Source organism: Manacus vitellinus, unplaced genomic scaffold (assembly GCF_001715985.3).
Source record: "Manacus vitellinus isolate BGI_N305 unplaced genomic scaffold, ASM171598v3 scaffold_1_pilon, whole genome shotgun sequence".
In the NCBI taxonomy this organism is placed as follows: domain Eukaryota; kingdom Metazoa; phylum Chordata; class Aves; order Passeriformes; family Pipridae; genus Manacus; species Manacus vitellinus.
The window spans coordinates 54,560,900-54,575,977 of NW_021939396.1; the positions used below are offsets into that span (position 1 = coordinate 54,560,900).

Consider the following 15,078-nt stretch of genomic DNA (forward strand, 5'->3'; position numbering starts at 1 on the left):
GCTGATTGAATCAGTTGATTACATGACGTAATTTCTGTAAAATGAGTACCTGATGAATGAGAGGTAAATAAAAAACAGATGGGTTGCTTTCTCTAGACAGACCATTTTGAAAACTTTTGATGACCTCAGTTCCAAAATTGCTGCTGGGTAGTGGTAAAAATAAGAGTAAAGATATATTCTGTGGCAGCTTTATATTCATTATGGAATGTTTGGAAAAAACACAGTGGGAATTTAATTTTGAAATCTTACTTGGGACTCGCAGAATAATTCAGGATCATTTTCAAAGTGGATTAACATTAAAGCACTTTTATTATCTTATTATCTAATGTCATACATAAAATTTTATAACCATCAGTTTAGCATTTTAAAGATTCTTAATATTGTTATAATAAAACTGACTACTGCAGCTAATTTTATATTCCATAATAAAAAAATAAATCTGTGCTGGTAAATCAGTTCATCCTTTAAACTCTTAATAAAAGGAAAAATGCCTCTATTTGGACAGCATTTTGTTCTAAGTACAGTAATATATAATATGTGGTCGATCGCAGTATTTAAGTTAAATATTGATTCTTTTTTCTATCTTATTTACTGAATTAAGTATTGGTTTACACATCTTCCAACAGTTTCATTAAAATCTAAAATGGCAGCAAATACTTGCTGATGTTGTAATAGGTCTTTATTTTTACACTGATAGGAAAAGACGTTTGTTTTAGTTTTATCATCTTAAGAACAATAAATAGATGACTCTGTGAGCACTTCTGAAAACTGTATTAGAATATCTAGGGTCTACCTTTTCACACAAGTATATTTCTATAATGAAGCATTATACAAATATGCATGTTTAACTTTGGTTAATGAATGTATTCAACTGCAACAGCAAAAGTCTGTCAACTTTGGAAACAGTTTAAAGCTTATGGATGATAGAATGTTTGCAGCATCCATTTATGGCTTCTATTCCTCCTTTTGTACATGCAAGACCCAAGTTTTCAGTATGCAGAAGAAGACCTAGATATCCAAAGCAGCACAGTTTGCATTCAAGCACTTAAATAACCACAAGGTTTTCAAACAGCAGGCTCCATCTCCTCACGTCATGACACACCTGGTGTGTTTTTTCAAGAGATTTCTACATCCAAGACTTTCTGTACTAAAACCCTTTGGCTCTTATTTGTCATGCTTAAATGGGCAATGATCTCCTTTTTAAAAATCCGCAGCAGTTTTTTGTTGCTGAGATTTAGGAAAATAAAAGAACCAACCAAAGGGTACCTAATCCCCCACACTTCTATGGGAGGTGTACATGCCTGCGAGCTGTTTAAAGTGAGGTCCCCAGTCTGCAAGGTAGTCATAACTCTGATCGGCATCTGACATGTTTGAACCTAACGAGCTGAGGGATCCTGCCAAGGATCCAGTCCCCTCAAATGCATAGGTCTGAAGTGAGTCATATGGAGGAACAGTAGGATCTGTATTTGCTTCTTCAAGCTTTTCTGAAATGAATTGCCTGAAGATTGCGCTGTCAGGGCCAACCTGCAGAGACTGTCTGTAGAGGCTGTGGATTTCGGATGTGACCTTCCTACGAGGTTTGTGTGTTCGCATGACAGTCCGTGTCCTCAATGCTGAAATATCAAAGGCTTCTGTGTCCTCCTCACCACCTCCTTCATCATCATAGCTGACAATGTTCTCTCTGAATTCTTCCATCTTCTCTGAAAAGGGAGACTTCTTTTTCTGCTGCCTTATGGTTACAATTGCCAAAAAGAACACTGACCAAAAAAAAAAAAAGAAGAGAAGAGTAAAAGGAAAAATTAAATAGATAAAGAGAACCAGAGAATTTGAATATGCTTGTAAAGACTTAAATGGTAACTTTTCTTAATATCAGTTCTGTTGTAAAGCGAAGCTCCCTTAGTAAATTTATAGAGCTGTAATTTTTATGGATTTTATGGTTTTGAGATGAGCAATGGGTGTGTTGGGAAAATGGTTACAAAGGGTCTTATAAAATAGTTGAATGAAATGGAGCAGTTCTTTTCATAGATGCAAGTTTGGAACTGATGGAAACACTGGTTATGTTTTTTGAAAATGCTTTTTTATTACGTAATATATCCATTTCATATTCAGAATTTAAATTCTTAATCTCTCACTGTCTCTCTGATCAAAGCCCTGGGAAGATCAAATGAAAAATGAAACAGTGAGTAAGATATCCTCCTCATCTAGTTGAATCATTCAGTTTCACAGACTATGCAGAATGCAGTCTAACTATTTCTGTTATGCTGATTTGCAGACTCTCACTAAATTGTATCATTTTATTGTCAAGGTCTATGAATGAGATGATCTCATTTCTTTCATATGTGAAAGTTTCTTAAATTTTATTTTAAAGTATTATTTTTAATCCTATCTAATTTGATTTTTAAATGAATGATCCCTTTGAATTAGTCTATGACTTTCAAGAGATTAATGATTTTAGTTTTTAACTGAAAGCAGTTGAAGTTCTATTTAATAAGTAAGTAGTTTGTGGACTGTATTTTTTCCTCAGGACATGAAATGATACAACTGCCAACAATTACAGGATTTTACTTAAGAATAGGATGAAACTGAAGTAGTACTTTATTTCTACCTATTTCCAGTAAACTATTTCATTTGGTTGGGAGATACCAACACCAAATTTGAAAGCACTGCAAACATGATTGTTGTGATATAATTACAAAACCTAGATGGCTTTAACTTTCCAAACCATTTGCATGGTGAACTCTTCTAATGGTACACATCATAAGGGAAAATTGTTTTTCAGAGATAAGTGGCAAACCTATAATGAATAGAACATCTTATTATTTCATTTTAATTAATCACAAACATAAATTCAAATATTTAATTAATTTAAAATATTTGTGTCTGTAAAGAGGGTGGTAATTTGTTCTTCTTTTGGCCTAATATATTTATCTATATCCCTGCTTTGATTTTGTGATATACATAGGCACCATGTGCTTATTCCACTTGAATAGAAGACCTCTCTCAAGCAATCAAGAAACCTCTGATGAACAATTCCACTGATGGCCTGGATAATGCAATGATACAGTTTGCCTGATTCTTAGTCCCTTAAGTGGATAACACAAAGTTCAGATATCCTGCAACAACCAAATAAAACTTGAAATGACCTGCTTGTAAACTTAAACTGACTGAAAGGCCTAAGGCAGATCTAACCTGAGATTTAAATAAGGTAACTCTGGAAGAGCAAGCAAGCCTGTTCCTGTGTTCTCTGTTGGAAACTAGGAGATGGATGTAGGGGAACTAGTGCATCCCTGGACTTTGTTACAGAGTCAAGAAATGGCTGGTGTCTAGTTGAGAGTACTCCCATTTAGACATAAAAGTTATGAGGTTCCCTTCCATTGTTTTCACCCTTCCCCTATCTATTCAATGCCTAAATATGGATAAATAAAACCAAATGTATTTTTTGGTAGGCTGTTTTGCTTCTGTAGTTTCCTGTGTGTCACCAGATCTTGAGAGTTCAAAGCCATACGAAGGTGCTGAGTTATAGCTAACAAGTACGTGTGTTGCTTCTTGACAACTCATTTTAGTGTGTGGACTAAATTATGGGCTTCTATTTCAGGAGAAATTTCAATGGTTTTTCCCCAAGATATTCAGTCAGGAGGTGAAAGGTACAACGGGAAATTATTAGAGTTGGTTTCTATTCCATATGTTAAGGAAAATAAGCAATAACCTTGTTGACAGAATGCAGAATTAATTCCATTAACTTTATTTAACTTGTCTTTTCTGTCTTCTGTTGCTACTATAGCAGATCAAAACACATCAGTATAGAGCTGCAAGCCTTCATTTTCAGGCCTCAGCTTTGTTGCAGTTAATGATGATAAATATATTGCATGCTGTTATTTATAGACTAGTAGAGGTCAGATTACTTAATGAACATAGAAAAAACCTTCTTTACTTAGACATACTTTATATGTAAAAAAAAGTTTTTACTGTATAGTTGTGTGTATTTCTTTCAGTGATATAAAAAAATAAAATATTGATATTATATTTACTCTCATTAACAAACACAATGAGAGAATAATTTTTACTGAATGTTTTTGTTTCTTAAGGCAATGTTATTTCTGTTATTATTGCTTCTTTCTTTCTGGACATTACATTTGTGTAGCTAGATATTATGCTGCAGTTTTCTTTTTTGATTCTAATAAATTTTTTTTTTTAGAATATTATTGAAAATCAATTTATGCTTGGTTTGCACAATTTATAAGCTTGTAACCCATCGATTGTTTTGTGGTATTTTTTGATATGGTCTTTTATGAAACATACTGTTATATGGCATATGCATATGCATATTACACAGGTAACAGAGACTTAAAGTCTTCCTGTGTTGGTTTATTCACATTAGCTTGAATTTGGTATTGATGTCCATGACCACTATTACTGACCAAGATCTAAGGTTAATCGTTTTGCCTTGGAAAAAAAACCTACCTGTCTCTACCTCTTATTTCCTAGTCTCAAAATCTACTACACCTTACCCTCAGTTACTCAAACAGGTTCAGAGTTTCAGGACGGATATTTAACCTTTAGCGAAAGATTAGTGCACCGTGCTTGCTGTTATAACGTGTCAGTGTCATCAAATCACTCATGGAACGCTGCAGGAATATCCTTTTGCTCAAAAAGACAAATGCACTGTTGAAGTGACAGGTGTGAGCTTCATCAGGTGAAGCGGGTCTTTGCCTGAGTGCTGTCACTCTGATATGTCTTGCAGCAGCCATAGCCTCATTCAGTGCAGGAACAGGTTGTCGGTCTGGTTTTGAGCATCATTTACCAGCTGTGAGGACCTTTTGCAGAGGTTCTAGCACAACTCTATATAACTATTTACGTCAGACTTTTTTGTCATGGTAGAACGAATTACTGCGTATGTGCATACCTATACATAGGAAACCAAACCAAATGAAACCAAAAAACAACCATGTTTCTGCCATTACCTGTACAATACATCTATCCAAACTTATTCACAAGCTCCCAAATGTAATGGAGGTTAAGTCAATGTCTCCTGATAGGAAAAACAGCTGTCCAGCATCTGGAGAAAATGTTGTCTGGAGATGTAACCTTATTAATTGATAGAGAAACTCTCTGTGCCTGGGTTTGCTTTCTGATAACGTCATGCTCTTTTTCTTTTATTCTTTATTATTGATCTCAGCTCTTCATTTATCATTCCTAAGGCAGAATGAGTGCAGTGCTGCTCCTCTTAATATATCCTTACACTAGCCAATTTTTTTGTGTAATGCTGTCTTCAGCTTTATTGGGGCTCCGTACAGACTTTAGGCTCTGAAATCTTTACTATTGGAATGCTTCAGGGGTAAGAATGTCCATGACTCAACTACACCTAAATTTTAGGAAATAGTGCTAGAATTCAAATTTTACTGAAAAATGGAGAGGGGAAGGGAGAAATTATAGTTAAGAAAACAGAAAAGACATTAAACATTTGCCTTATTTCAATTTTTCCCAATGGCCCAGTGCTTACAGTCTTTCAGTCAACGGTCTGCTTTTGTCACTTAACTAACCCCTCTGTAAAAGGAAACAAAGTAATTTCTCTTATTTGTACTTACCTAGGAGTATTAGTATACAAGCCAAAACAGCAACTAAAGCTTCTGTGCTGAGACCCAAGGAATGCAAGAAAGCTCCGTATCGACAATAGAAGGTGTTTACTTCAGTGTCACAGTTGCAGACAGTGACAGTGAGAGTATTTGTGCTTGTCAGCCGTGGCGTCCCATTATCCTGAATTAAGATTGGCAAGTAGAAAAAAAACTGCTCTTGCCTCCTGAAGCCACTTTTGCTTGTGAAAATTCCGGCTGTGTTATCTAGAAGATAAATTATGATGATGACATGCATTTATGTTTTCTAACAACAACAATAATTATTCCAGTGGAATCTGACCTATTTAAAACCAATAGTACTGTGCAAAGATACATATTAAGAAACTTAAAAATGTAAAACTGGGCACTGATATTTGGTGAGCATTTTGTCAATCACGAATAAATTGCATTTATTTTTGACATGTACATTCCATGGGCAATAATAAAATTTGTCCTAGGAGCTCTGTTTTTAATGTTGGGAGCTAAAGAAATTTGCACTATTTTCAGTATCTGATGCCTGCTCAGATTAATTAATTGGTTCTGAAAATGGTTTCATGTAACCAGCTGATGCTAAGTCAGCAGTTAACAGATAAAATATAGACAGTTTACCAATCAAAGGGGTTAAACAAGCATGTCTAGCAGCACATTGTGAAAACAGGTGGCAAGTAAAAGAGACAAAAGTGAGAAAAAAGTCCACTAAAGTAGTCTTTTAATTCTTTTCCTAGCTCAAAAACTGGAGCTAGCTGGATCCATATTATCTAAAATAGCAAAAAAGTTTTAGAGGCTTTGACTTTGCTTTGTATTTAACTATTAGTATTTAGAAATATGTTCTGTACAAAACACAGTAAGCAGCTTAATTTCAGCTCCTGCTGCATATCAATTAATTCAAATATGAAACATAGCTTGTACCAGAACAAAATACCCCTGTCTACATCTATATGTAACGAAAATAAAATAAAAAAAAAATTAAATATTTCCATGTCAGACTTTTTGTCCTGGCAGAGTGAATTACTGTGTGTTCATACGCATACACAGAAACCCCCCCCACAAACCAAAACAAAAAAACCCCCAAACACCATGTTTCCACCATTACCTGTCTAATACATCTATCCAAACAGTCTACTGAAGTTAGAGTCCCTCACATTTAAGTTGTTCTAGGTTTCTGTCATAGTTCAGAAAGCAACTCTGAGATAAAATGCTGCAGACATGTAGTCACTTTTGCTCTTCCTTAGGATTATCACAATTCACTCAGCTATTTCTGTGGAATGCAACAGAAAGGGACAGATTGAGAGCTGATTGCATCTTTTTTTTTTTTTTTCCCCATTAGTAGCTACCAAAAGCAACTGAATATGTTGCCTGGTGTGAGGGTCTGCTTGGGTTTTGAGTAGTGACCGAAGGTGGGAAAGGCTGAGTAAGAGGTTAATAGAGATGGGAAGTGAAAGACTTGTTGTTACATTGACTAACTTTGAAGAAGATTGAGAGAAGTAGTTTGCTGTTTAACAGCCAGAACTTTCCAAAACTTATTTCCATTGATTTATTCCCTTAGCCAGAACATTCAAATAATTAACAAAGTCAATAAGAACAATGTGTACTTTAGCTGAGCCTGAAGAAGTCTTTTTTATAGTCTTAGTAGACTGACTCTAAATAGTCATCTTCTCTAAAATTCCATCAGATATTTCACCTATACTTTCACTGCAGACTGTTTTTGCTTGCTGTTTCTCAATATCACTCTTTTAATATGAGTCTCAACCAAATTAGTTCTGAATAACAATAAAATACATAAATTTCATCATGTGGTGTCATCATGTGGTAAAAGTAACTTAAAGTATATTATAAAAAATAAGAATGTATTCCTTGTTATCTGTTTTTATAATTTTGTTGAAGTGATGAAGTAACACTTATTAATATCATTCTTTTCTTTCTGGTGATATTATTTCTCAGACAAATAATTTTAACAAGAAATCTGGAATTGCCCACCATATTCTACATTAAGAAAAAAGTTTCGAAGAGTACCACTGTATTTTTTCATCTCAATAGTTTTTCTTTCCTAGAAATAAAACTGTCTTTTGCTGTTTATGTTATCCATTTGAGAAGGAAAATAAACTCTTTGATAGTATCAAATTATTATTGTTGTCAAGACAAGTTCATATAATAACAATTTCTATTTAAGTGAAAAGTTTTACAAAATTGAGGACCACTAGAAGCATGCAGCTTCCATTAGGAAGGTCTTAAAGAGCTACATGAATGACACTACCTTGATTGTCTTTGACAGTAAAATGTGAATTGTTTGTGGCCTCTGGAGCCAACGAAAAGGAAAAATGGTGGCCTTCTGCTGAATCATCTTGATCCACTGCACTTACGGTTTTAATTAGCTGGAAAGACAGAAGAACAGAGTTGTTTAAGAATAGAAGAATTTTCTTGTCCTTTAAAACAATAAAAGGATATACCAGGCATGCGAAACTATTGATGCTGAAGATGTGATCTGTGAATCCATATTGAGTGCCTGTTATGTAAGCATTCACCACATACCCAAATAGGCTTATTGAGACTTATATTCTGCAAATACTCTACTTTAATTTTTCATCTACTTGAGACAGGCAGGCATTAAAATATTGAGAAAATGTAAGAGATTTTCTAGATCAAATGATCAGGAGAAAGTGAAGTCTCTATAAATGAAACAAATAGTCATATATGTAGTGGGTTGGGGTTTTTTTCCCTCAAGGTAAAGAGTGTATCATTCTACATTTGAAGAAATCCTGCTATACAAAACCCATTTTCTTCCAATCCACAAACATATTGACACTATTCAATTGATGTACTGAAGCTTCAGTAAGTGAGACTTGTTGACAAGTTCATGTGCTGAATTGTTGATTCTGCATAATATAACTGATTATGGCAATTTTTGACTGCTTTTTCTCAAGAAAGCAAAATACTCTACATTTAGAAATATGTCAAACCAGATAATCATTGCAAGATAAAACTAAAAATAACAGCATTCAAAAGAATATCTTTCATGTCTGTAAATTAGCAACCACACAGTTAACATAATTAGCAATATTTCTTTTTAAAAAGAACTTATATTTATTACTTTTATCAGCAAATATTTAATGTTCAGCATATAATAGCAAGCACCCCTACTGATCAGGAGGAAAGCAAACTGATGCAAGCCCACCAATTTTCAGAAAAAATTTGAAATTTTGCTCTCTTTTATCAGTCGTATCAAGCCTTGTAGATATTTGTACACAAGAGACTTGAGACCTCGACTTTCCTCAAGCCAGAAAGCACCTGCAGGTTCTAAAAGCAAAGCAGTAAGTCAATGGGAATGACTACTGCATCTTTCCATCTGTGCCTTTGAAAACTCTCCTGATTAAACCTTTTTTTTAGTAAAAAATCTAAGACTTCAGCACACATTCTTTTTCTTTTCAAGCAAGCTAAGTTTGATGTAACCATCAAAGCAGAGAGCAAAAGGTGGCTTACACCCCAGAAGCTCTGTATTCTTAACACTGTTCCCTTTTTATATGGGAAATTTATTTTAAATCTATATTTTCACACTATGGACAAGCGAGGATGGTTGAGATTTGTTTTTTTTATTTCCATTAATGAGAAGAGTAACTCTTCAGTGATATCATAGCGTACAAAGGATGAAGACTATTAAGGTATTTTTTTTTCTTTCTTCAGAACTAACAAAATCACTTAGGTGATGCAAATACAGATATAGACATGCAGGTCAAGAAATCAGTGAGGAGCAGTAACTGACCACTAACATTACCTTGGTTACCACAAGCATCATTTTTACAAGGAAATACAGTTCCCAGAATGTCCTCAATATGAACAGCAATGGAGTGCAAAAGTATATATATAGTCTAAACCATGAAGACTGAAACATTTTCATTATAATATTCTGCCATATGCCTCAAAAAACTAAAAAAAGACCATGCTGGCCTTTCTTGACAATTTGCTGGCAACACGTTTATGGTCGCAGGTGAGAAAAATCTTGGTATGGTTTTACATCTGTCCTTATAATTCAGGGTCTATCAAGGTATACTAAATATGCAGAGTAATAGAGTAATCTGCAAAGACATCCTAGCCTCATCTAATTTGTTTTATTTTGGTTTGGTTTGATTTTAGTTTAGTTAATTGGTAGACTAGAATTACCTAACTACATAACAAAAAAGCCAAATTAGTGTGTGTGACGTTTATACTTCCAATATTCATTCTATTCAGCCAGGTATTAGCAATGTTTTTAGAAAGTACATTTTTAGGAACATATCATGTTTGAAAATCATAAAATTATTGCAGTTGTAAATTAGATACTGTTTTGTTATTTCATTATTGACTTCCAAATTTTACATACAGAATGTATATGGCCCTATAAATTTATAGGGCCTATATCTGATTTAATCCATTACATTCTGAGGAGTATGTGGCTAGCTTAAAAAAAAAACAAGCCACCTTCCCTTGCTTTGATCTGTGCTGACTTGTTCTACACAAACCTGAGATTCTTATGGTTATTCTAGCCGTATTCATATGCCTTTAAGGGTTCACCTTAGCAGCAGGGGAAAATCTGGAACATAAGGACAGGGTAAATCCTTTTTGTTTACTTCTTGTTGTATCACTTCCATTAAGATTCAGCAAAACCCAGATTAGTCTATAAAATATTTAGAAAGCAATAGGTAACTCTGATTTTGCTGACTCCAAAGGAAAAAACACTCAGAGAGAAGGAAACTGCTCCTTTTTTTCCCTAGTTTTCTAGATCTTTGTACACCTAACAGAGGAAATTGTAGCCTTTTACTGGGGAAACCGGCATCATGAACTCAAAAACTACAGCTATTGCTTGTGTGTCTAGGCTTACAAACCTCTTACATTTTAATGTGTAAACAAAGAAAATATAGTGAATGATATGTTGCTTCTGCAAGGTTATATCAGTTGTATTGACTAGGCTGAAATTTAATTGCTTTAAAATTTCTAATTTCAAGTCTCATTAATCTAGAAGCTTTAATAATCCAGCAGTCAATTTAAAATGGATATTTCTTTAAAACAGGGATTAATTTACTTGATTCTTGTTGAAAAACTGATTTAAGTTCATGGTGGCTGTGCCTCATTTACAATTTCTTTGCAAACACACTAAGATCACATCTGGGAACAGCAGAGTCTCCTTTGATCTAAGGTCACAAAAAGATGTGGCCTGCTGTACTCAACTTCCTCATCCAATCGAGTAGTGGGCACATTCATCTAATAATTATTATCATGAGAGAGTCTGAGATATCAGTAAGAGCTCTGATCTCCCATCGATCATTATTTTGTACAGAATAATTTTTCAGAAAACCATTTTAGAAGATTGTTTGTCTTGTAAAGAAAAAATTGTGGATTATGAAGTAGTTCACTGCCAAATAATCTTGATGAAAATTCATTGAAAATTTATTTCTTCAACACCAAGGGGTCTCACTGAATTGAATTTACAGAGACTTCCTGAAGAAATGACAAATCTTCTCTGTTACAGCCCTTACTGCTTCTACAGGTTTTCTCTCAACCAAGTTCAACTTAAGGCATAGATTGTCCATCTGAACAACAATCAGTACTGTTAATTTTGGTGCTAGGTACTCTGAATGTAGAATTTTGAGTCCTTTGTGTATTCTTCTACACTTAGCTCTAGTCTTACCAATCCCATTGAGGCACTGAAGTAAGCAGGAACATATTTGCCACCTCTCTCTACTTCATTTTTTTTTGTTTTATTTTCCAGCAGCATCCTTCAATAGGAGCTCTGCTGTGGTTTACACTATGTAACAGATCTAACAACCTCTTTTTTGGGAGTCAAGACCTGATTTTGTTCAAATTGGCAGAGGTCTTATAAGTAGTAACATTTTTATTATTGCTTAACAATGTTTGCTGACCATCAGATTTTAGTGCAGGTAAAAGATTAAAATGTTCATTACTATGGTCAACACTGCATGTTCCAGGTAGGCCTTCTACCTCAAGACCAATGTTCTCCTGTTGACTGCTTCTGTTTTGAAAAGCAAATTGGCACAGTATTGATCTGATTTCTCTGGCTCTACTGTAAAGGTTTCTGCTCAGCTATAAATAAAATGTTGTACTTGCCATCATAGAATTAACAATTACAAAGTTCATGCCATAACACTGAGGTGCTTTTTTATGTTTGCTTGCATATGCTGATAAACTTGTCCCAGCTGTTCCATTTGCTAAGAGATAGTGTTGTTGAATCATGATCCATACAAAAGAGAAAAAGGAATTTTCCATGTGCCACTTTGCCTACTGTTTCAAAATGTCACAAGTTACATTTGGTGCATCTGTAGGTGCAGCTTAGAGTAAGAGTCTGCTACAATAGATGTTGCTTTCACAGCTTCTTCATGTTTTTACACTCTGAGGGATGCATTCATTGCTATTTTTTTAAACTTTTTATTTTCCTATCTTCACTGCTCAGATGCTTTTTGTAAATGATGAAGAGAGCATGCAGTCTGAAATAGTAAACATTGTCTTACTAACCTATCACTTTTATTTCTCTACTATCAAAAATAATTTTGCCTCACGATTTATTGGATTGGATCTGTTTTAGCAAACTGCATTTTTAACATTAATCATTTACTCCTAGAAGTTGTTTAAAGATTTCCTCTTTTTTCTTATGTCATTTCATTATGTAGAGAAGTAATATCAAATGAGTACTTTTCACTTTCACTGTAGCTGATTATTATTTTATTATGTGCTAAGTACTGAGTAAATAAATTTGGTTCTTTTCTCATCTCTAGCTCAAAGTGCTCTGCATACTTAGTCATTTCTCTGGATCTAATAAAAATTGCTAAGCAAGCTGCAATATCAAAGTCACTTCATACATGATCCCCAAATTACAGGAACTCAGAATTGCCAGAATAAATACGCATTAGAGATGACAGCATTAATTCAGAATGTAGGTATCCTGCATGATATGAAGAAAGACCAACATTCACAAAAGGGTTGAAATTACCATGCATATAAATAGGTACATTCTGGAAGGTCAGGTTTCTTACATTTAAGTTTTTTGCTATAGTCTACATCAAACTTTCAAACTGCATCTTCCAGCTGAGTTAATTTATTAATGCCTTGGGAATTAAGCTTTTAGGGTCAGATTCATTCTTGCTGAGATGTCTCCAGTGTTACCTTTGGGACAGATTTGGTCCACTGACTATTTGTATAGAATATTTCCTCTGAAGTTCAAAGGTTTATAGCTACTCTACACAGTCATAAATAGTAAATATAAAAAAATATTGATGAGCATATTGTGGTCATCATTTACCATGTTTACATACAGTTATGAATTTGTAAGGTCCAATAAAAAAGAAATCATAGGTTTGAATGCCTTATTAATGTTGTTCGATTTGATCTGATAATAGCTATAGTTGTAATAGGATAGAAGGCTGTTTTATCCTATAGATGTTCAATTTATGTTCAATAAATTGTTGTTCAATTTATTTTAACATGTTCAATTCCTGTTGAAATGTTCAATTCATTTTGAAATGTTCAATTTTAATGTTCAATTCATTTTGAAAATAATGTATTTAATATTGGGAGTGTAATGAAAGTGGTTTTTCAATGTGCAAAAGAAAACTTCAGTTGTGGTTAGTATACAGCTGACTTTTGTATTATGGAACAGTACGGAACTACAACATTAAACAGATAGTGGAAAATCCATTCAAAATGTCTAATAAACATGATAAATGGATTTAGTATGATGCCAAAACCCACCTATCTGTCTTCTTTACATCCATTTTTATTGTCAAGTTTAGATTATAGTCCCACAGACTGAAATATAATCTTTTTGTTTGAATCATTTTTGGAGGTTAAGCCAAACATCTGTAACTCTTACAAAAATACCATACAGGGACTTGAAGATCAGCACTCAAGCAGTAAAGGCAGACAAAGAATTTTTATAGTCTTTCAGAAAATCCAAAATGTCAAAACAACCCCTCTTCTCTAGACTGAAGCTACTATTAACTGTGCCTGAGTTTGGATGATTAGGACAACAATTAGTTTTATTCATTATGTATTTCATACTCTTTATCACAAGCCAGCATACCCTTAGGCTATGTAAAAATAACTTAATTGCCACATGACTCTACATATCTTTTACAGTAAATCAGACAGGCACCAAGATAAAGTCTAGATTTAATAAGACATTTCATTTTTTTGGCAGTGTCTTTCCCTTTGCCATGTCTTTCCTTCCTTTCCCCGAAACACTATAAACTTGGAGATGCAAATATGTTTGAAAGTAGACACAACTCAGCTCAGATCAGGGAAATAAATGAAATCCAAAACATCTCTGAGAACATCTCTCAGCATATTATTTCCAGCTAAATGGATAGACATGGCTGGTTTAGAAACTGAAATGTGATAGTGTAGCTATACAAGCTTTGATCTCAACTCAACGTGTAAGCAGATTCCTGAGCTATTTAGAATTGATTGCAGAAATATGGCTAAGATAAAAAGATATTTAATGTCCTGATTAAGTCCTTCAACTGCTTAAAATGATTCTTCTGAAATGTAAATTTTGTTGTTCAATGGACAACCAGGCCATCTATAAAATCAGTTTTGAACCTTTTGCTCTCTTGCAGGTGAAAATAAAGGATCTTTATTTTGTGAGTAAAAATTAGAAAAAAAAAGATTAATAGCACTGAAGAAGTTACATGAGCTAAGAATGTTGTATAAGCCATAAACACTGACTAAAATATCATAAACTCTGACTGTGATAATTATGCACTTCAGTAGCAATTTCCTGTTGTTCTTCCTAAGATCATTTGTTGATGAGAAAATTATTTAACATTACTGTCACAGTCTCCACAGGCTAAGCTAAAGATACCTGTTCTTCTCAAAAGCCTATAGCAATGAAAAAAGAAGAACCCCAAAATAAAAGTAACATTTTTCCTGTATGTAAAATGAGAAAAATAACATGTTCATCCCTCATTCATGTATTACAATGTCAAAGATGAATTATTCTATGCCCAAAGAGTTTATTATTATTGTTACCACTGCTATTTTTTACAGTGCCATTTTATCCAGTGATTCCCAAAACACTTAACGTATATAGTTAATTGATATTGAAAAGTAACTATTGATAGGTTAGCATACAGATACTATTTATGAATGAGCAAGTACAGAATATTAAAAACCTTGAGAAATAAAGCACCAGGGTTTTTATATTGTAGGCAAGTCCAAAACATGAATTACAAATATCCATATTTAATTCATGGTGTCTTGAAGTCAAAGAACATAAAGTGCAGTTGATTTAATGCCTGCACTTTGATCTGTCAATAAATTACCTAAAGAGCAAAAGAAATGGCTTGCTTCAAATACCTCTGAACCAGAGGTAGTCTTAGCAGACTGGGAAATTACCAAATGCAGAACAAACAAAGTAAATGCAAAAGGCTATAAAGAAATTACTTGAGCAACAGAAAAAGGTTTATTTAATTGCAGACTAATA

The 15,078-nt window shown here is 33.9% G+C and overlaps 1 protein-coding gene across 1 annotated transcript in view; it reads right to left on the reverse strand.

Moving 5' to 3' along the window:
• Nucleotides 1-363: 363 nt before the first annotated feature.
• CDH19 (cadherin 19) overlaps nucleotides 364-15,078 on the reverse strand; it is a 39,645-nt gene continuing 24,930 nt past the window's right edge. Inside the window, exons 9-11 of the mRNA XM_008925597.2 lie at nucleotides 7,867-7,984; nucleotides 5,586-5,837; nucleotides 364-1,757 (exon numbers count right to left, since the gene is read on the reverse strand). Coding sequence (XP_008923845.2) covers nucleotides 1,267-1,757; nucleotides 5,586-5,837; nucleotides 7,867-7,984 — 861 coding nt within the window. The 3' untranslated portion in view covers nucleotides 364-1,266. The remainder of the gene's footprint in view (nucleotides 1,758-5,585; nucleotides 5,838-7,866; nucleotides 7,985-15,078) is intronic.